General features: G+C 32.9%; 1 protein-coding gene across 8 annotated transcripts in view; it reads right to left on the bottom strand.

The window, feature by feature from the left end:
• Nucleotides 1–22,876, bottom strand: part of LOC124425635 (trichohyalin) — an 85,783-nt gene that overhangs the window by 7,045 nt on the left and 55,862 nt on the right. For 3 of the 8 annotated variants that reach the window (XM_046966205.1, XM_046966206.1, XM_046966208.1), the window contains 12 exons: nucleotides 13,565–13,732; nucleotides 12,633–12,800; nucleotides 10,957–11,220; nucleotides 9,917–10,306; nucleotides 8,160–8,462; nucleotides 7,936–8,088; nucleotides 7,657–7,845; nucleotides 7,431–7,570; nucleotides 5,109–7,356; nucleotides 2,051–2,308; nucleotides 1,359–1,546; nucleotides 815–872 (listed from right to left, as the gene is read on the bottom strand). In XM_046966205.1, coding sequence (XP_046822161.1) covers nucleotides 815–872; nucleotides 1,359–1,546; nucleotides 2,051–2,308; nucleotides 5,109–7,356; nucleotides 7,431–7,570; nucleotides 7,657–7,845; nucleotides 7,936–8,088; nucleotides 8,160–8,462; nucleotides 9,917–10,306; nucleotides 10,957–11,220; nucleotides 12,633–12,800; nucleotides 13,565–13,732 — 4,527 coding nt within the window. Of the gene's footprint in view, nucleotides 1–814; nucleotides 873–1,358; nucleotides 1,547–2,050; nucleotides 2,309–5,108; nucleotides 7,357–7,430; nucleotides 7,571–7,656; nucleotides 7,846–7,935; nucleotides 8,089–8,159; nucleotides 8,463–9,916; nucleotides 10,307–10,956; nucleotides 11,221–12,632; nucleotides 12,801–13,564; nucleotides 13,733–14,588; nucleotides 16,235–17,592; nucleotides 17,605–20,509; nucleotides 20,559–22,876 lie in introns of those variants that run through there. The other 5 variants (XM_046966203.1, XM_046966204.1, XM_046966209.1 and 2 more) reach the window with 3 other exon arrangements.

Here is a 22,876-nt window from a genome sequence, read left to right as displayed (position 1 = left end):
TTATCTTTTTTCTCTATATAAGTTATTAAATATTTTAACAATGGTCGCAGCATTACGTAAAATATTTATATGTCTATATATATATATAATATGTATATTCACATATATATATATATTTTTTTTTGACGTACGTATGTATGTGTAATATGTGTATCTGTTTTCCATGTCGACCGTAATTTTTTTTCGATCTTCACTTCGTTCGTTATTATTGTTGTTGTTTTTGTTATTATTATTATTATTATTATTGTTATTATTATTTATTATTATTATTATTATTACTTATTATTATTATTATTGTTATTATTATTATTAGTTTTTCATTACGTTTAATATTATTATAATTGTATATTATAATCTTAAAGTTTGCTTTTAATGCAAATTGTACTAAAAAGAACGGAGAAGGCGTTCCCAACGAAAATCGACCTTAGAAGAAGCTTTTTAGGAATCCAGCGGGTCCCGCCTATATATATATATATATATATATATATATATATTTCATGAGATTTATATTTTCATATGGTGCCATTTTTATGTACCGAACGAATTCGATCGATGATTTATGATTTAAAAGGTGAACGAAGAAAGAAAGTGTGATAAGAGAAAGCGTGAATAGGCAATGAGTACAGATGTATACGTAGAAAATCCAAAGGCAGCGTGGAAATTGGAGAACGAACAAGTCGTTATTAGAATTAGAAAGATACAATTGCTATTTTTTCTTTACGATTAATTCGATTAGTTCGAACTTTGATAAAGTTCGACGATAAAATATCTTCTAATCAAATAATCAGAGATAATAAAGTAAAACGTTACTGACCTCTTGTTGCTGTGCAGTTGCAGCTTGTTTCAACTTGGCTTGTGCGGTTTTGAGTGCACTGGATGGATGAATGAATGAAAGAAGAAAGAGAAGTAGAAAAAAAAAGAAAAAGAAAAAATACAGATTATTTTCAATCGAATTGATTAATCGATAAAATTGTATTCAATAACGATCAAAGGGAATATATTTATATCTTTGGTGATCGAAGAAAAGTTTAAATACTCGGTATAATTAGATTTGCAGATAAGTAGTTAAGTATCCATTGACCGTTAAACAATTAACGGTCAAATGTAAAATTAATAGTTAGATTTTGAATGTAAAATTTGATAACGTATTTGATCGTCTCATCGGAAATTCTCACAAGAAAAACCATGATGTAGAATGTATTGGCGTAATTGTCCTGTTTTGTTTTTTTTTCTTTTTTTTAAATCAAAATCTAACTTAATTCACTTTATTGTCCACCTTACACCAGTTATATTTTATCACGATGAAGAAACCAAAAAAAAAGAAATTACCAAAAAAAAAGAAGAGTCATATTACTCACTCTTGTAGTTCTCTAATTTGTTTTTCCTTCGAGTTTTGTTCTTCCTGCGTCATTTGTACGAGTTGCAACAGCCTCTCGGTTTCCGCCGTGCTTCTCTCCGACGCTTCCTTCGCCTTTTCCAATTCCTTTTCGGCAGACTCCAATGCTTTTTGCATTTCCGCCAATCTCTTATCCGGTGACCCGCCGCTCTGTACGATACCACGAGAAAAAAAGGGAGAAGTTAAAAAATAAATCAACACATTTTAAGCATTGAATTAAATTTTTCCTAAAAATTTATAACTAAATTGAAAACGTTAATTGAACTTGTCTGCAGGGTATAAAATCTGTTATTTCATCTTATTATGAAAGATTATTGATTACATATTTAAATTATAGCAAAATTAATGTCAGAATAAAAAACATTGTTTTTCCCATGCTGTAGAATGATAACATCGGAAATGTTATAAAAAATTATTTATTTCTTATTTAAATTATGTCAAATAAATATAAATAAGTCAGGATAAAGAATAAAGTTTATTAACATCATTTAACGTTAGCCTAAAGTTTTTAATTCGTTTAAAATTTTGGTTCGATTTATTATAATCACCTTTGATGGAGGATTTAAGGATAAACAGGTTAAATAGAACAGTTTGATTCAAATGGGAACTACATTTGGATAAATAAAAAATCAATGATAATATAAGAACATTAACCCTTTGTAGTTGTTGTTCAAGCTGGTCCATTTTCGCTTTGCGCTTTTTCAAATCTTGGTCGAGACTTTGGAGCGTCCTCTCCTTCTCCTCTATCGTTCTAGATTTTTGATCTACGGTTTTGGCTCGTTCCTCCGTTTGTCTCCTCTGCTCCTCCAACTGACGCCTTTGTTCCTCCAGTTGTTTCTTCTCTTGGCTAGAATCGGCGCCAGCTTTCGCGGCTCCAGCTTTTAGTTTCTTGTTCGCCTCGTGAAGATCCACCTGCGGAAAATAGGAGGTCCTTTCAAGTTTGCTTATAAATTAATTTCCTACATTTATTTTCAAACCTTTAATTGCAAAATGCTTTAATGAAGATCTGTGGCTATGCCGAGTTGTTTGTTTGTCATTTCTTTCCTACCCTTTTTTCTTTTTCTTACTTTCTGTTTTTCTATCTTTCCTTAGATCTATAACAACTTCGACTCGAGATAATCACAGTTTAAACTTTAAGAGTATATAAATATATATATATACATATATAAGTATATACATATATACGTATGTAGAAAAATTATAATAATGCGATCAAATCTTGCGTGTCAGCGCATAAATAATAACGCTCTTCGATATCTACAGCTATATTGCGATAATAATAATAATAATAATAATAATAATAATAATAATAATAATAATAATAATAATAATAATAATAATAAAATAAAATAATAATTAAATAATAATAGTAATAATAATAATAATAATAATAATAATAATAATAATAATAATAATAATAATAATAATAATAATAATACTAGTAGTAATAATAATAATAATAATAATAATAATAAAATAATAATAATTATAATAATACTAGTAATAATAATAAATAATAATAATAATTATATAAATGCATATGTATGTACAATCAAAATCTTTGTACGCGTGATCACGATGCACGATCTCTTCCTATGAAGTATTCATAAAATATTTAAAATAGTTATTATATTAAATCGGATGTACATAAAAATAAATACAAAAGATTTAAATAAAAAGATCGTAAATCGTAATCGTTGCGTTTCACACGCATACAATAAGTAAGAATAACAATATAGCAAATATGATTGAGAAGGTGTGGACACGACCATGCTAATTGTTCTAAAGCTGTGATATTGCTAAGAAGCATCTTTATAAGCTCAACGAAGCATATGGAGCAAAAAAGAAAGAAAAAGGATCATAAGATAATTAGAATTTCTTTTTCTTCGGTTTAACGATATTATTTTACATTGGATTTCACGCGATGAAGCATTGTCCACGCCTTCTTTCTGATAACATTCCGAATAATGATAGTCGTAATAATAGTAATAATAATAACAACAACAACAACAATAATAATAATAATAATAATAATAATAATAATAATAATAATAATAATAATAATAATAATAATAATAATAATAATAATAATAATAATAATAATAATAATAATAATAATAATAATAATAATAATAATAATAATAATAATAATAATAATAATAATAATAATAATAATAATAATAATAATAATAATAATAATAATAATAATAATAATAATAATAATAATAATAATAATAATAATAATAATAATAATAATAATAATAATAATAATAATAATAATAATAATAATAATAATAATAATAATAATAATAATAATAATAATAATAATAATAATAATAATAATAATAATAAATAATAATAATAATAATAATAATAATAATAATAATAATAATAATAATAATAATAATAATAATAATAATAATAATAATAATAATAATAATAATAATAATAATAATAATAATAATAATAATAATAATAATAATAATAATAAAAATAATAATAAGAATAATAATGAGAGGAATAATAATAATAATAAATAAGAACAATTGCAATTACAATCTGATAGAAAATATCGAACGTCTTCAAAATAAAAATAACACAAAAAAAATACTGAGAAAAATCGAAAAATTGATGGTGAATTGTTCAACTTTTGCAGATTGTCTGACAATCCGCAGTAGTGCAGCAAAGATAAATAATGACAATAAAAGTGATTAATTGATGATAATGATAATGATAATGATAATGATAATGATAATAATTAAAACATAATAATAATGATAATAGAAAATAAGTAAAATATTAATAATAACAATAATAATATATCAAAAGAACGACGATGAAGGCGATTATAAAAATGTTGCGTCGTGCTGCATAACGTAGCGTGCTGCGGCGACTCGAGAAGGTATTGTTTTTATTTTTTGTATTTTTGATTTTTGTTTTGTTTGTTTCTGTTTCTTATTTTTTTTCTTTTAACAACAAGGCGTGAAGAAAGTAGTGCTCGTGATTTAGTGCAACGTGGATGCGTTTTGTTTCTATGTACATATTTTTTATTTTATTTTTTTTTGCCTTCTCGATCTGATTGATCTTTTTGTTATTTTGTGCTACATATATACATATGTCTCCGAGAGAAAGAGAAAGAGAGAGAGAAAGAGAGAGAGAGAGAGAGAGAGAGAGAGAGAGAGAGAGAGAGAGAGAGAGAAAGAGAGAGAGAGAGAGAGAGAGAGAGAGAGAGAGAGAGAGACAAATATAAACATCCGTCGAAGAGAACTCTCGGTTTTGTTTATAAATGAGCGGCCGCTTCAGCTCCCGCCGCATCACCATCGACGAAGATCACAATGATTGTGATGATGATGATAGAGACAAAGAGAGTGAGTGAAGAGATAGAGATAGAGAGAGAGAGAGAGAGAGAGAGAGAGAGAGGGAGAGAGAGAGAGAGAGAAAGACATAAAGAGTGATATATAGGTAGTGATAAAGAGATAACTTCACGTGGACTGCGTCACGTGACTCCACCGATGCGAGTGATAATAATGAACGCAGAGTCCGGGCAGAAGTGCGCAGAATGAATGAGGATTGTGCCAGTTGTAATTATCGCTGTAGTTGTGCTTTGTAGTAGTAGTAGTAGTAGTAGTAGTAGTAGTAGTTGTAGTGATGGTGATCGTAGTGATGAGAGAGGTGGTAGTGATGGTGATGATAACATGACGCTGCTGCTAACCTGATTTTTCTCGATTTCCTGGCACAGCATCTCAAGCTGCGCCTGGAACCTCTCGCGTTCGACCGCGGCCTGTTTAATGTCCTCTTGAGCGCGCTCGAGCTCCTTTCGTAACCTTGCAGCCTCCTGCCCGTTTTGCGCTTGCGACGGCTGCTGTTGCTGTTGTATCTGTTGTTGCTGCTGTTGAATCGTCACTTGCATCTGCTGTATTTGTTGTTGATGGGCGTGTAATTGTCTCTCGGTCGTTTGGATATGCTTCTGTAGATCCGTCGCCTGTCTTTCGGCAGCGTCCGCACGTTGTTTCTCTGTTTCGCAAAGTTTCCTCCATTGTTCGAGTTGGGCCTCGGTGGCAGCTGTAGCAGCCCCACTTTCGACTCCCCTCGTGGCGATCTGCCTTTGAAGTTCTTGAACGCGTTTCTCCGATTGCTCTGCTCTTTGGCGTTCCTTCGTTTGTGCCTGCGTGAGCGTTTGTATCTGTTGATTTAATCGATGAACCTCCCTCATGTTTGCCTCGAGAGCTTCCTTGGCGGCACGATCGGGCGTCTGCGCGTGCACTCGTTGTTGCTGTAGCTGCTGAAGACGGCGCACCTCTTCGCGCTGACGCTCGAGTTCCGCCTCGTTCGAGTTCAATTCCTGTTGGAAGTTTACTAACATCTCCTGCGATTTTTCCAGCTGTATCACCAACTGATCCCTCTCGATCTGTAACTGTTTTGCCTCGGCCTCGAGCTTCTCCTTAACCTTCTCGATTTTCTCCGAATGTTTTTCCCTGTTCTCCAAGATGGCCGCCATCTTGTCGCGTTCTCGCTGAGCAAGTTGAAGTTCGTGCTGCAGCCTTGCCATCTCCTCGGTGGCCGCTACCGGTAACTGCTGCTGTTGCTGCTGTTGCTGTTGAATACGGCGTATCTCCTGACGGAGCGCGTCCCTCTCCTCTCTTAGCAAGGTCATCTCGGCGGCTAAACGCTCTAGTTCCTTTTTGTTCAACTCGGCTGCCTCTTGATACTTGACCGTCTGCATATGAGCCTTCTCAAGTTCCTTAGCCAATCTACCAGCCTCAAGCTCTACCTGATTTCGAGCGGTCATCGCCTTGTCCAGGCTAGCTCTCAAACGTTCCACCTCGATGCTCGCGCTCTCCGATCTCGTCTTACCCTCGGTCTGCATCAATCTCTCGAGCCTAACGATCTCGACGCGGAGCTTCTCGTTATCCGCCTCGAGCGCGTCAGCCTTAGTCTTGATCTTATCGTGCCGATCTCGTATCTTCTCGGTTTCGATCCTAGCTCTCTCAACTTCGCCGCGATTCCTCTCTTGTACCGTATTCGCCTTGTTAGTTTCTTCGCGAGCACGCTCGAGCTGAAGCTGCGTCTCGTGCAGCTTCTCCTCGAGCTCGGCGTTGCTCGACTGTTGCCTCTTCAGCTCGGACTCGCGACCCTCGAGACGCTCCCTCAGCTTCTCGACCTCCTGCTGTAGCCTACTACCCTCGCTCTGCCATTTTTCCTGCTCGTACTGGTATTTACCTCGAACGCCCTCCGCTCGTTCCAAGTCGGCGCGCAACCTCGAAGCGTCCTGCTCGGCCTTCCTCGCGCGCTCCAACTCCGCCAGTGCCTTCTCCAGACGATCGCGTAGCCTCTCGACCTCCAGCTTCGCCAATTCGTGCTCCTCCTTCTGCCGTCCCTGGCTCTCCTGATATTTACCGAATCGCGCGGCGTACCTCTCGCACTCGACGCGTGCACTCTCAACCTCAGCCTTTGATCTCTCCGCCTCGGCTTGAGCCTTCCTTACCTCGGCCTGCTGGCGGTCGTGTTTCTCGTACATCTTTTCGATCTCCAGTTGCATACGAGCCAATTCCTCCTGGGTTTTCTCCGTTGCCGCTTGGGCCTTGTTTAATTGCGAATGCGCCCGATCCAATTCGAAACTTATTCGCTCGTTGTCACCTACCAACTTTTCTCGTTCATTCTGTAAACGGCGCAATTCTATTTGCGACTTCTCGTATCGTTCTCGCATCATTTCGAGATCGACCGCCAGCCTGTCCAGATCCTCCTTCGATTTCTCCTCCTGTTCCTTAGTTCGACCGAGCTGTAATGCAGCCCTGTCGTACATCTCCTGGACCCTGGCCAATTCTTCCTGAGCTTTACGTGCATCCTCTCTGCTCTTTGCCGTCAACATCTGTTGCTTGTCGGCTTCGAGCTCCAATCGATCCTTGTCCGCTTCCATAACTTCGATTCGATTTTGTAGTCGATACACGTCACTCTGAGCTCTGAATACCAAAAATTAAGAATTATTAGATCGAATGTTCGTCAAATCGAAAATAAAGATTGATGGATTTCCTACCTGTCGTACTTCTCCAACATTTTCTCAAACTCCTTGCTCGTGTTCTCACGCTCTTCGTGTGCTTTTGTTACGGAGTATTGGGCTTTGTCAAGTTTCTCTTTTAGAATCTTAACCTCTGTCAATGCGTCGTCCCGTTCGAGCTGTATCAAGTGAACAGGAAATGATCAAAGTTAGAGTTACGATTAATCTATAACATTTTTTTATTTCTAACTTCTACGCAACTAACGGTTAACTTCTGATGAGAATTGTGCGTCTTGTCCCATCTCTCCTTGACCAACTCGAGCTCGGATAATACGTTCTCCTTTTCACGCTGCATCTTGCCTATTTGACTCTGTTGGAACTCTATCCTCTCGTTCAACGTTTCAGTTTCTACTTGGAAGGTGTCTCTTTCCTTTTGAAGTCGCTGCATGATCATCTACGGTGCGAAAATAAAAACCTCATTCTTTCTGCTCAAACCGTCTGCTTAGTAGTATCATTTTAATTAAAAAAAAAATTAATCACTCACCTGAGCCTTCTCGTATTTGTCTTGGAGACGATCAACTTCCAACTGTATCGTCTCTCGTTCCTTTTGCATCCTGGTTGATTGACCCAATGCCTTATCCAGTTGACTTTGCAAATTTTCAAAGTCATAACTTTGCTTTTCTCTTTCCATTTGCATCTAAAAGAGAAATAATTTGTTTTTATTTCTTGTTTTCTTTTCGTTATCGTCCTTTCTAATCTATTACTTACCCTACGAACTTCGGTTTGTGACTTGTCGAGCTTTTCTTGAAGTTTGTCCACCTCGCTTTGTGTCTTATCGAGTAAATTCTGTAATTTGTCTTGTTGCAATTGTGCTTTGCCGAGCGTGGCCTGAGTACGTTCAAGTTCCTCTTGGGACTTTTCGAGTTCGGCTATAGCTTTGTCTCTCTCGGAATGAAGACGAGCAGCTGATGATTGTGCCCGATCATATTCCTCGCGAAGACTCTCTTGTTCGGTCTGTGCATTTTCTAATCTAGCTTTTAGCCTGTACACTTCGCCTTGACTCTTCTCAACCTTTTAACAAACATTTCGGAATCAAGTCACTATTAAGATGCGAAAGAGAGAAAGAGAGAAAGAGAAAGAGAGAGAGAGAGAGAGAGAGAGAGAGAGAGAGAAAGAGAGAGAAGAGAAGTCTCATAAATATTTTATTATATTAATAAATATTTTTACGATTAAAGCGTCGGCCAACCTCTTTAAAAGATATTTTCATTCTTTCATTAATATCTTATCAAGAAAATAATCGTTAACTTGAACATTATTTCTGTACTTTAGCGAGCAGGTTCTTCTGACTTATTAAATAGCAAAAGGATTAACCTACATTTCACATGGTCTCTGCCTCCGATAATAATAGCTATATAGTTTCACGTACACTACAAAACACGTGACACAGGATATATGAGACCGTAATTTAAGTACATACTCGTTGCTCGTTATGATCCATAATTAAAGTGACGTAGATACGTTTCTGTCTCTCTCTCTCTCTCTCTCTCTCTTTCTCTCTCTATGTATCTATATATTATATATTGTTTGAATCGAACCAAGATTAACCTATTCATTTTTCTATTATTGGTTGTAATCACCTCGAGCGTTGTATGATAGAAAACATTATATACGTCATCGAATGATACAATATTACAATACAAATAAATGATAAAAATGATTTCAGTCAAAAGGAAGAGAAAAAAACAGAGAAATTTTAATAAAACGTTTACTACAATTTTTCTAAAAGTTTAATAAAATGTTTAAGATCACGACGAGTCAGCTATAATCGATACTAAGTTTGTGGTAGGATCGGTAATCCGACTTGTTTAACTTTATAACTATCTCAAAGAAAATTCTATTTAAAACAATTGTATAGTCTATTTAGGTGTCTTCCTTTAGGGATCAAGTTTGGTCAATTTCTGAACAATTTTCCAGTCGCTTAGTCGAGAAGATCGTTATCGATTTTGCTTTCCCCTAAACGTGAAGATGGGTTTCTATCAGGCAGATAGTAGCTAACGATAGCCAGAAGGAGAGAACGATGCTCTGATTAGAAATTGATTCTTCATTGGTTCCATGAGTTTCCGCGATGAACGCGAAGGCAAGGTGACGAGACAGATGGGTATATGTAAATTGATTCCAAATTAAATGCCGATTGTTCAAGAAAATTGGAGATTGATCGATCCTTTTCAAAGTTTAACCATCTAGAAGTTTGACCATCCAAATTTTGAATGTTGAACTTTAGGCAAGGATAAATATTGAATATAAGACGTTGATAAGGAATTATGCCAATTTGATCGATGGGCAATAATTTTTGAAAAAAAATATTTTTTTCAAGAATTCTTACGACTATTTGTAATTTCTATTTAAAATACCTCCTCTCCCTCATCCTCTCAACAAAAGAAATTAATACATTCTTATGAGAATTTTATTTCAAATAATTTCAAATAATTATAAAAAATGATTTGATATAACCAACGTGATCTTACCTTTTCTTGAAGGGCAGCAGCTTCGGCTCTTGCCCTCTCGTTATCAGCCTGTGTAACCCTAAGTTCAGCTTGAGCTCTTCTTAAATCTGCAGCCGTTTTCTCTGCTCTCTCTTGAATTCTATCCATCTCCTGAGACGAATTCAATGTACTCCTACCGAAGCTCGACTGTGATCTCTCGATATCATGCCTGAGTCTTTCGTTCTCCAATTCCAACCTAGCAAGTCTTTGCTTTGCTGCTTCCCAATCGGCACCACTGCGACCGACCTCGGATGCCGCTTTGTCAAGTTCTGCTTTGCTCTTTCCTAATTCAGATTGTGAGCTCTCGAGTTTTGCCTCGAGCCGATCCTTTTCAGCTTGTGCCCTTTCCAATCGGGCACCAAGTTTCTCAACCTGATCATCAACCAAATTTAACAGAATGATATTAATAAAATTGATAACAAAAAAAAAGAGAGATTACGATGTTGCTCTTTCTCTCTTTCTTTTTCCTTTTTTTTCTTTTTTTCTTAATTTTTACATATAAACCAATTTAAAAAAAAAAAATATATATATATATATATATATATATATATATATATATATATATTGGTACAGTTTGGAAAGAGACACGGCGAAAGAAAAGTGAAGCTTTATAGAGATCTAAGGGGCTCTGGAATACACCCCTTTGGGAATAATGTACTCAAGTGAACATTTTCTGATGAATAAAACTACTTTTATCTAACTGTCTCGTGTGAAATATGAAAGAATCGTCTCTCTCCCGCCGTCACCTTCCCTTCTTTCCTCCTTCAAAGAAAATTAAAATATCTTTTTTATACTATGTTTCACAAAAAAAAAAGAGAAAGAAAAACAAAACAATTTTATATCGTTTCATTCGATAAAACTCGATCCCTCGAGGTTTAATATTCCAAGAGAAAAATTTTATCTTTCGAACAAATGAGACCTACAATGTTGGTGAACAGTTTCAAAATTGGATTAATATTCGTGGATAAATTTCATTTGAAAAAGAAAAAAAGAATTGATGAACAACAAAAAGTCCCACTAACCTCTGACTCGAGAGCATGTATCTTCATTTTGTATTCGGCGATCTCACGCTCGTGCAGTTCCCTCTCTTCCTGTTTCTCTTGTTCCGCACGATCCCTCTGTTCTCTAAGTTGCGCCATTTGCTTTTCCTTATCTTCTATAGCTTCTTCCAAAGTGCTAAGTGCACCCTCGCTACTGCAATGGTGTGCCTGCATAGCCGTTAACCGGGCTCTCGTCATATCAACTTGGTTGTCCTTTTCCTTCAGCAGATCCTCCAGATTTTCGATCTGTAGTTATAGACATACTTTTGTCTGAACTTTTGGTTCTTTTAATAATTCCCATCATCCCTACCATCAATCCGTATCTTAATACCCATTGGCAGCACAAACACCAGTTAACTTCAACATTCTTGTTAAAGATAATATTAATTGATTGAAGATAAATTGAAGATTAATTGAAGATAAAAACGTACATTGCATTTATATTCATGTACATATATTCGATATATCTAGATATTATTTTTTTCTAGATATATCTACATATTTGAATTTACTGCAAATTATATCAAATCGGTCTGTTTACATTTCACAAATGTTTCTCATTTACATTCGTGATATATATTAGCTATTAGAGTTAAGTTGATAATGATAATCATGCGTTCGGATTGTGTACCTCATTAGTTCTGTTTAACTGGGTATCACTTAAATATTTAGTCGAATAATTTAGTATATTCATATATATAAGAAACTAATATAATTACCACTTACCTGGAATGAGGACTCACCTTTGTATTTTTTTCATCTAGGTTTTGATAGAACTAAGAGCGTGTTCTATTATTTAACGTACTGTTTAGGACGATAATATTCTTAATAAAATTTAATTTAAGAATGTTTGGATAAATTAACAGAACCTATAACAGAACATTGTACAAATATAAAATTTATAAACAAGACAGATAAAATAATAAGGGTATGTATGATAATATATAATAAATCAAGTAATAAGGGTATGCATGATAATATATAATAATGTCAAATAAATCAAAGACAACACAATCTAAATGATAATTTATTGATATAAAGCCGATGACGAGATACACAAATGTTTACACAAAATTAAAAAATTGTGATAACTTAAATTAAAGACAAAATAATATAAAACGAAAAAGGTAAGCTTACGAAGGAATTATTACCTTATGATTCGAAAATAATATAACGCTTTATATTTAACATTCCTACTTAATGGATGAATATCTAATAATAACATACCGTATATTCATCATCGAATCCACGCGCATGACACGCATTTTGTAATTTATTAGAAATTCTATTAATCTTCGAACATCCAAAAAGAGAAATAGATAAATTTTATTTTAATTTCATATGTAAATTTTGACATAAAACAATTATTTAATATAAAAACAAGATGTATTTATACTTGTTCCGTTCGAAAATTAATTATTATTACGAAACGACATGATAACTTACTGAATGAAATGACAAACTTAAAATGAATTTTTCAAATGATTTGTTTTTGTCTCGTTGGTTTAACGAAACTTTGAACAGATCATATCAATATTATTTCGATGTTCGAAATCGACAAGACAAATCTTGTCTGACATTTGTACAAATTAAACGATTGTAATAGGAGAAAAAAGAAAAGAATACATATGAAGAAAGAAAAGAAAAAGACATCTTACCTTGCGCTGAAGAACGTTGATCTTTCGATCTTTGATATCCATGTGATCCTTAAGTTCAGTTAGCTCGTTGTTCATGCGATTTCGTTCCTGTTGCGCCTGCATAGCTGCCTGTGTCTTCTTCTCGATCATCCTATTCTTCTCCTCCAACCTTTGCCGCATTTCCTCGACCTGCGAATAAATACGTGCCGGCACAAACGCATGGCATACGGATAAACAACGAGAATGATAACGACCAAGTTGGATGCACAATAAACAACCGGAAATAAATGAACGGATATACGAGGTGATAATAGGAAAAAAAAGAAACAAAAAAAGAAACAAAAAAAAGAATCGAGAATAAAGTCGAAAGTACACGCAACGTTTATACTATCGGAGTTTACGCTATGATTCGAAGCGACACGCGAGGAGAGGCCAAGAGAAATGCTTCCCACGACCCAGTTTCCTACTGCAGCTCTCTTGGCCTTCCTCCTTTTCCCCGTTGGTGGGCTCTCCCAAATTCGATTTCGCAGCTTTGCAGCTTTGCAGGTTTGCCCGGTTGTTACGGTACAACGTCACATAGAGGTTACAGTTAATTCCTTGCTACTACACTCATCCAATCAATCAATCGACTTATCTTAGTTTGATCATTTCTAACGTCGTAAAATACGATTATCAACATTTTACAAAGAATTAGAATAATACGAACGATCGGACATTACCCACTGATATACATTCTTATTGTAATCTTTAATAATATCATGGAACTATTTTTTTCTTTTTTTTTTTTTTCTTTACTTTAAAGTAACTATCGCGATCTATTACTCTGGACACAAATCTCTCGAATCGTTATAAATATTTCCTATTAAAAAGACAAAAGAAAAAAGAAAAGAAAAGAAAAGAAAAGAAAAAGCAAATAATTTCTACGTCGTAAATAATTAATTGGTTTTACTTACGTCCGCTTGTAACATATTATAATGTTCCTCTTTCGCGCATAGGGACTCCTTCAGTACGGCTATGTGTCGTTGATAATCCTGATGTTGTTCCTCCAGAGTTTTCATCTTCGCCGACATACCCATGAGTTCCTGATCCCTTCGCTGCAGCTCTGTTCTGAGTTCCTCCAGCTGCGAAAAAATTCGTCGTCCAGGAGAGGATTGGTCTTGTGGCTCCGTCGGCCTCGACGACGACGACGACGACGACGACGACGACGACGACGACGACGACGACGACGACGACGACGACGACGACAACAACGGCTGTTTGATGGCGATGAGCGACGGAGGCTTCTTTACTCTACCGTCTCTCTCCGCCAAGCCCGAGCATGACCAAAACATTTCTACTTCATTTTACTGATTTCAAAAATTATCTCTTTTTATTCAACATCTCTTTTTATTCGATATATATATATTTATATAAATTACAATTACGATGTTCAGTCTTGTAATCTCTATAGATTTTTTCTTTTTTAATAATTGATATTATTGTTAATTTTACGAATTTTCGAAAATTTATCTTTGGTCTGTTTTTCCTTTTTTTAATATAGGTATATAATAGATATATATCCAATGAATTAACAATACTTAATATGTATTAGATTAGTTCGGTCGAAATGATAGTCATACTCGAGCTAGATATGTATGTATGTATATACTTTTACGGCATGCAGCGGTTTGAAAAAACCAACAATACGAACAAGTGTTTCTTTCAGTGTACATTATATACGTATCCATGGTAGTGTTGGGATTATATATATATATACATATATATATGTATATATATAAATATATAAATATATAAATATATAAATATATATATGTATGTGTATATTTATATTTGACGATTAGAGGTTCACATTATTTAGGATTAGGATTAGATTTAAATAGGAATAGGACGTATATTATGTACGTGTCTCTTTTTTTGTTTTTTTCTAATTCTTGTTTTTTTTCTTTTTTCCTCCTTCCTTTCTTCGTGTGTACGTACCTAAAAATCGTCTGATCTACTCTGGCATCAGCAGGCCGCATTTAAGTGGCACTCGTTGCGAGCTATCACCGAGACAATATCCATATACATACATATACATATATATATATATATATATATATATATATATATATATATATGTGTGTCTGTTCATAAATATAACGAGAGAACTCGCAACGATTTCAAGCATAAAACATAAGTAAAAAGTAGTGTTGTAACACAGCTCTCTAAGTGTCTAACAGCTAATCACAACTATGGGTATATTTTACTCATTACTGAAGAGAGAAGAGATATATATCACGGTTTCTCCGTTAACGAGAGCGTCTCGTGTGATGTTAGATGTTAGATTGAAAAAAAAAGTAAGAATAAAAAGAAAGAAAAAACGATGTCTTTCGAAAGCAGCTTGATAGATCTTTCATTATTTTCGATATTGTTTCTTAATCTGTTAAAATTGACCGACAATAAAACTGTACAAGAAAAACTGTACAAAAAAAACTGTACAAAATAAACTGTACAAAACATAAACTTTAAATAAACTGTATAAAACAAAATTTCTACTATGATTATTTTACATAAGCAGAGATTTTAAAGACAATAGTCTTTAGATAGGGCAAAAAAAAAAGAAAGAAAAAATATTCCTAGACGATTTTCAAAATCGATTATTACTTTATTTTTCCAAACCATTTCAGTCGCGTATTAATAGTGATTTGGAGCATTTAAAAAAAAAATTAAAAAAAAAATTATAAGAAAAAATATTAGCCCAACGAGTCACGTGAGAAAGAGCGATCGATTTATATAATTAATCAAAAAATTTTTTGACATTCTTTACTGAAGAACTTTTATCCGTCCTGATAATCGACGAGGGAAACCAAAAACGAAAGCTGCGTTTTGTTTATTTTTCCAGGCAATATCGATCGTATTATTTTCTTTTTTTCTTTTAAAGCCACTTTCAAAATACAACCACGTTGAATATCATTTTTATACTTAATAACGTGACGTTTAATCGTTTATCTCGAACACGTGACACCCTCATCTATCGGAGGATTGTAACATGCATGTGTGACCCTTTTACACGCAAATTTCTTTACATAAGCAATATAATATCTACGTGAAAACTCGCGAGCAGATCGAATCGACATTGCGTTTCTCTCTCTCTCTCTCTCTCTCTCTCTCTCTCTCTCTCTCTCTCTCACTTTCTCTTTCTCACCTGAAAATCAATTAGTCATTGTACATTCCTACGTTTTAGAAAGAGAAAGAGATAGAGAATTAGAATGATTAATGAAAATAAATGTACTTTTCCCTCTGCTCGCGTCATTTTCGGATGCACTAAATGACTTTTCTCTTTCTTTTCGATTCTTATCTTTTTTCTTTCTTCCTTCTTTTTGTTTTGTTTTTTTTTTTTCAATTTTGTTTAAATTCGTGCTACGAGTTTTTCTACGAGATGCTAATACGAACGATAAGTCGAATCGCGTATTTCATCTCGCGATCCATCTGATCGTTATCTACGATCACAAAGGTTAAGAGATGCTGGAATAGTGGGGTGGAATGAAAATTTTCTCTCTCTCTCTTGTTAGGATCATATGACGAGTTCACATGTTTTCTCTATTTACCTTTTTTTCTTCTATATATATAATTTCTTTTCTTTTATATATATATATATATATATATATATATATATATATAAAATTTTTTTTATTCGATCTGTGTTTACTTTTTTTATTTATTTATTTTTTTATTTATTTATTCATTATCATTTTTTCTGTTGTCTTTCTTCTCTTTTTTTTCGTCTTTCATTTTTTCTTTATATTATCGCAAGAAAGGAGAAACTAGATATAGAGAAAACGGCTGTCTACGATTTTTTAAGAAAAAAAAAAAGCAAAAAAAATCGCACGCACACGCACACATACTGGGTCAGATGAAGTCAGCGATCGATTGATGAGATATATATGTTTTTTGGACAACCTTTTTTTATCGGTAGTCGCAAATCGAGACTTTTTTTTTGGTGTTTTTTGTTGTTGTTATTGTTGTTATTGTCGTTGTTGGTGTTTGATGCTGATGAATGAGACAAAAGAGAAACTACGTGACGACATCGAACTAAGGTTGGTTCCACCGCCATTACAGGTTTCAAAATTTAAACGTCGATTTAATTCTATAGCCTCCCTCTTTTGAAAAAGGAAGGCAAAGGGAAAGAAAAATTATTTAACAAAACAAAAAGAAAGAAAAAAAATAAGGAACAATATATATGTATGTATATATGAACATACATATACGCGCACATACAGAAGAGAGAGAGAGAGAGAGAGAGAGAGAGAGAGAGAGAGAGAGAGAGAGAGAGAGAGAGAGAGAAAGAGAGAAAGAAAAAAGAAAGAAAAAGAAAGAGAAAAAGAGAGAGAGAAAGAGAAAGAGAAAGAGAGAGAAAGAGAGAAAGAGAAAGAAAGAGAAAGAGAGAGAGAGAGAGAGAGAGGGAGAGAGAGAGAGATACATACACAGAGAAATGAGCTTACAACGAAAGTAAGACATCGGATTAAATCGAGTCTAAATTTTAAATTCCTTCGAGGGTGTCGCCGGCATTCTAAAGAAAGAATTAGTATCCAAACAAGTGTATATATGTATGTATGTATGTTTGTATGTATGTATGTGAAAATATATAGCGCAAACAGACAATGATAATATAACACGAATGATTTTCTATTGGCAACAGTCGATTAACATATATGACTCACACCAGAGAAAAAGAGAGAGAAAGTGACTACGGAACAAAAATAACATCGAAACACACTTCAGTATTACGTTTTTTTTTGTTGTTTTTTTTTTAAGTAATAATACGAGGAATATTTGTTTGTTTGTTTGTTTATTTGTTTCTTCGTTCGTTTCTTTTCGTCTATTTGTCTGTCTATCTGTTTGTTTGTTTGTTTGTTTGTTTTGCGATTCACGCAAAATGGAAACGAAGGAAGTAGGGTCGTGACTTGTAAGTGCTTCTCTGTCGGGTGAAGAATATCCTTACCTCCTCAGAAAGCTAGAATATTGGGGGCACCACGTTTAATAATGCTTCGCTCAACCAACATAGGTCACCCAATTCCGCCGTTATTTTTCATCGTTCGATCATTTTATCGATCATTTTTAACATTTTCAAATTACACCGATATATTTTATCATTTATTTTTTCTTTAGTTTCTTTCATTTTTTGTTTTTATTTTTGTTATTTTTTTCTTTTAAATCATCAAGGTCGAGACGATTTTGAACATTTCTTTGTCTTTTTTTCGAGACAAAAAGAATTTTAAATCTTTTTTCTTTTTTTTTATTCGAAAGAGAGAACATTTCTCATTTTAATACGATCCTGATTGGTGATCAGAGATTTTTTATTGATTTGATAATTTTTTTCTTTTTTTTTTTCTTTGTCGATCCTTCGAACGAACGGAAGAAAAAATTTTGCGGAGTTAGGGACCGCCAACCTCTGCTGACTTAATCGCTAACTTAACCATAAAACTTAACATATAATTGTATTTATAACTTAATATATTTAAATTGTAACGGGCAAAGAAATCGCATTGGTTCGTATCTGCCAAGTCATTTATTTTCTCTTTTCTTTTCTGTGGAATCAACAATTCTTTCTTTTCTTCCATTTTTTCTATTATTTCAATTTTCTTTTTTAATCACGTTATCTCTCGTTCGATATTTTTTTTGTCTCCAAGCAAATTCTAATAACGAATTCAAATCTTTATCTCGTTTGATCGATTTTAATGAGAAATATGTTGAATTATAACTTTGCAAAAAAAAAAGAACAAGAAAAAAAAGAATTAAAATAAAAATATCGATATCTACGAAGAGACTTTGAGAGAAAGGTAAAATGGAAATTTTTAAATTTAGATTGATTAAATTTAAGTATAGATCGTTTTTGTTCAGAAGAAAACGATTCATGTAAGTCAATTAGGTGCAGGACAAACGAAACGATCTCTTTGCTATCGTCACTACAAAGGTCGACGTAGAACGATATACGAGTCGAAATATCGGTCTAGATCGGCGATAGATCTCGTAGAAATCTTTCGAGCTAAATCACATAGAATCATAGCAGGAAAAATATATCTCGAGCGATCGACCGAACTGCACGGATATTTTGTTTTTTTTCCTTCTTCTTTTTCTTTTTCTTAATTCTTTTTTTTTTGTTCTTTTCCTTTTCCTTTTTTTCTTTTTTTTTTTTACATTGTATATATTTCTCGTTTACCTTAATTGCAAATCGCTTTACGAGATAGATGATGACAGCTAGATGATGAAGGTGGTGGTGAGGAAGGTGAGTGGATGCATTGAGTATGTAATACATAATATATCGAGCGTAAACATGCGTCATGCAAACGGTACGAACGGAAAACGGTGGTGTTCTCATGCATCGCAACAATAAATGATCCGCATGGAGTATCGTTCGAGAGAATCGACGACGATGATAATAATAATAATAATAATAACAATAATAATAATAATAATAATAATAATAATAATAATAACAATAATAATAATAACAATAATAATAATAATAATAATAATAATAATAATAATAATAATAATAATAAAAATAAGAATAATAATAATAATAATAATGATAATAATCAATTAGCTTTGAACGTGTTAATCGATTTTGATCCCGAATGAACGGGAAATGATTTTTTATATTACATTTTTCGGATTCTTCCAAACGAATTCGAGAAAAAAATTTCATTTTTACGAGGATAATTTTCTCTCTCTCTCTCTCTCTTTCTCTTTCTCTTTAAAAAAAAAGAAAAAGAAATTAAAACATCCTGGGTTTACCGATCCATTATATCAATAATTCGATTATCACGAATATATCATCAAATGATCGATCGATTCGATCTCTCTCGAACGTTTATGACACACATGCTATGGGGAATGAAAATCGCGTTGACGATTTTCGCGTATATATATGTATGTTAACGTCGATTACCAATATAGCATATCTAATTATCTAACGTCGTTGATAACGTCATTCATTGATAATATGTACGTCGATAGTGATTGATCCTTACGATCGATAGAATCATTTGTCACTTATCGTGACAAATAAGAACAAATACGAAAAACTTAAATGTTTTAAATACGATCTCTTCCATATATCGTGACGAGTGGTGCGTCGAAGAAGAAACGAAGTGAAATACATATGTGAAATTTAGCGATTGAAATACGTTACTGGAAAACGAAATATGATGATTCTTTTGACACTAACGATGAGACGAAAAGGAAATGGAATTAACAAGGATGACGATAGGATAATACGGTGATGGTTTTTATCCATCAGAGAGGTAGGACGGTAGAGATATAAGGGAATATGATGATGACAGGATAAGTCGGGAAGATGTGCGAATAAAAAAATGCGAAATTTGTGAGTCGAACGACCAAACAAAAGAAGAAGTTTCACAATAACAATTGATAAATAAGTGGGGTTGTGGTAGTTGATTTCGCAATAGAAACAAAGAAAAAAAACAAAACGTTCCCAAATGTTTTTTCACTCAATTTTCTTTGTTTTCCTTTCTTTTCTTTCTCTTCTCGTTTCTTTCTTTTTCTTTGATATACAAAGAGATAAAAAATTAATGAAAACATTCTTTCCTTCCCTCTTTCATCCTTTTCGTCGAAGATCATTTTTTTTATTCCTTTTCTTTTTTTTTGTTTCTTTTTTTTCAGAAGGAGAATTAGAAGAAATTAGAAAAATAACAGACAACACAGAAAAAAGAGTCGTCAACTGCATAGGTTCAACGAAAAGAAAAAAATGGATTTACATCTCATTAACAAAAAAAAATGTTGTTTCCTTTTCCTTCTTTTTTCTTTTTCTTTTTCTATTTTTTTTCTTTTTTTTCGTTCTTTTTTTATCACTTCGAGAACACGATAAAAAACGATTTTCCGTGGACAATTCGTACCCGGCTGCACCTTCTTCGTAGCACCTGCGGTTCCAAGCCTGTCAATAGTCTGCGGAGGAGGATCAATTTTGTATATAAAATATTTATATATATATATATATATATATATATATATACTATATATGTATATATATATAAAGGGTGGAGTGTATATATATATATATGGTTATGGAAAAAAGTGAGAGAAATGAGACGACAAACCGTGGGGGTGTGGAAAAACAAAAAAGTAGGTTTTGCTTGTGTTTTATTGTTATTATTATTATTATTATTATTATTATTATTATTATTATTATTATTATTATTATTATTAATTTCTTTTGTATATACCTCTGCTCTTATTTTTCTTTTTCGTATTTTTTGACTTTTATTTTTCCATTTATCTTTTCCTAACAGTCATCCATGTAATCTTTAATCTCGAAGGTCTCATTTGTTTATTGTTTTTCTCTTTTTTCTCTTTCTTTCTTTTTTTTTTCTTTATTCGGATCTCCCGTCGTCGTCAGAGTCTAACGAGAATAATATCGTCGAAAACGATATACATAAGTAACAATAATTTTGCGGTTTATCCCCTTGTGTATTTTCTTTATTTTGTTTTTTTTTGTGTCTTGTTTTGTTTTCTGCGTCATTCTTGTATCTTTCTTTCTTTTATTTTTTTTTCTTTTTCCTTTTTTTCACAAAAATTAATCACGCGCGAGATCGTCGTATATCTCGTGATAAGAGATGCCCGGGGAGATCGGGGAACAATTTCTATATGAATGTTTCTCGTGCTTCATTTTTCTTATGTCATACAACATGTTGCCACTGTTGAGAGAAATCGATTTTGGAAGAATTTTTTCCTACGTGGATCAATATGTGTTTATAAGGGTGTAAATTTTTAGGATATAACATATACATATATTATGTCCTATAAATTTATATCCATATATATATATATATATATATATATATATCCAGCTGGATCACCACACAATATTTTTTTCTACGAATTCATGAATCACAATATATGTGTGTATTTAAAGTATGCATATATGAACGTATGTATGTATATTTATCTATCTACTTATCTATCTGTTCTCTATGCATCTATTATATAAAACGTAGGAGTCGAGAGATACGAGATACATTGACTTTTTTCTTTTCTCTTTTTTTCTTTCTCTCTCTCTCTCTCTCTCTCTCTCTCTCTCTCTCTCTCTCAATTTCTCTTTGAACTTTAAATCCTCCACCCATTATCGTATCTTGTTGACTCGTTATTATATTACAATCGCGGCGGTGATTTTCTTTTCTCTTACTTTTTTTTATATCACTTTAGAAGAAAAGTTAGAAACGACGATATATATATGTATGTATATATGCATATATGTATAGATATGTACATATGTATATAATGTATAATATATAATGTGCGCGAATTCCGAATTTTTTGGTAAAATGTGGGTTGAAGGGGATTGGGGATGGATTAAAATACTTCGCGATAATGTTTCCTACGAACGGCAACATCTAATCGGATTATAATTAACCAATCGAAAACGTTTGATAGTATATGTGTATTATGATCTAGGTACAGCCCGTGGGTTTTCTTATTTTTTTTTGTTTTTCTTGTTTTTTTCTTTCTTTCTTTCTTTAAGTGTGAACAAGAATAGACAATATTGGGAAACCGTAATTTTTCATTTCGGTGTCTCTTTTAACTCAGCCAAGGGAAATAATGTTAACAGGGGGAAGATCGATTAAATTGCTTTGAGCTACGAAAATATACAGCTGGAAGCTTTATAATTTTAATTTTCCTTACTTATGTAAGTATGTATGTTTATGTGTATGTATATGCATATATGTATGTATATATATATATGTATGTAATGTATTTATATATGTATGCGTCAAATGCGTTCACGTAACGTCACACGTAAACTTCTTCCTACTGTATATATATATGCCTTTATATGCATGTATATTTATATATATGTTATGTATACTATGTATGTAAATATGTATGAATGAATTTATGTGTATATGTGTATGTATGTGTTTATAATTGAATGAACGTACTCGTTTCATAGAATTCTTTCATCGATTGCGTTTCCGCAACGTATCAACATTTATAGACATCTTAGAATATTCAACAGTGCATTTTTTTGCTATTTTTTATTTCGTTTTTTTCCTTTCTTTTTTGTTCTTCTTTTTTATCTTAATTTTTTTGTTTTTCGTAATATTTTTTGCTTTTTTTGTGTGCTTTTTTTTTCAAACTTCTCGATGTCACCTTTATATATCTTCATTTATTTTGTTTTCTTCTTTATTATTATTATTATTATTATTATTATTATTTTCTGTTTTTTATTATTATTATTATTATTTTCTGTTTTTTTATTATTATTA

Source organism: Vespa crabro, chromosome 7 (assembly GCF_910589235.1).
Source record: "Vespa crabro chromosome 7, iyVesCrab1.2, whole genome shotgun sequence".
In the NCBI taxonomy this organism is placed as follows: Eukaryota; Metazoa; Arthropoda; class Insecta; order Hymenoptera; family Vespidae; genus Vespa; species Vespa crabro.
Note: the sequence above shows the minus strand (reverse complement) of the source record. Positions and strands in the feature narration are given on the sequence as shown.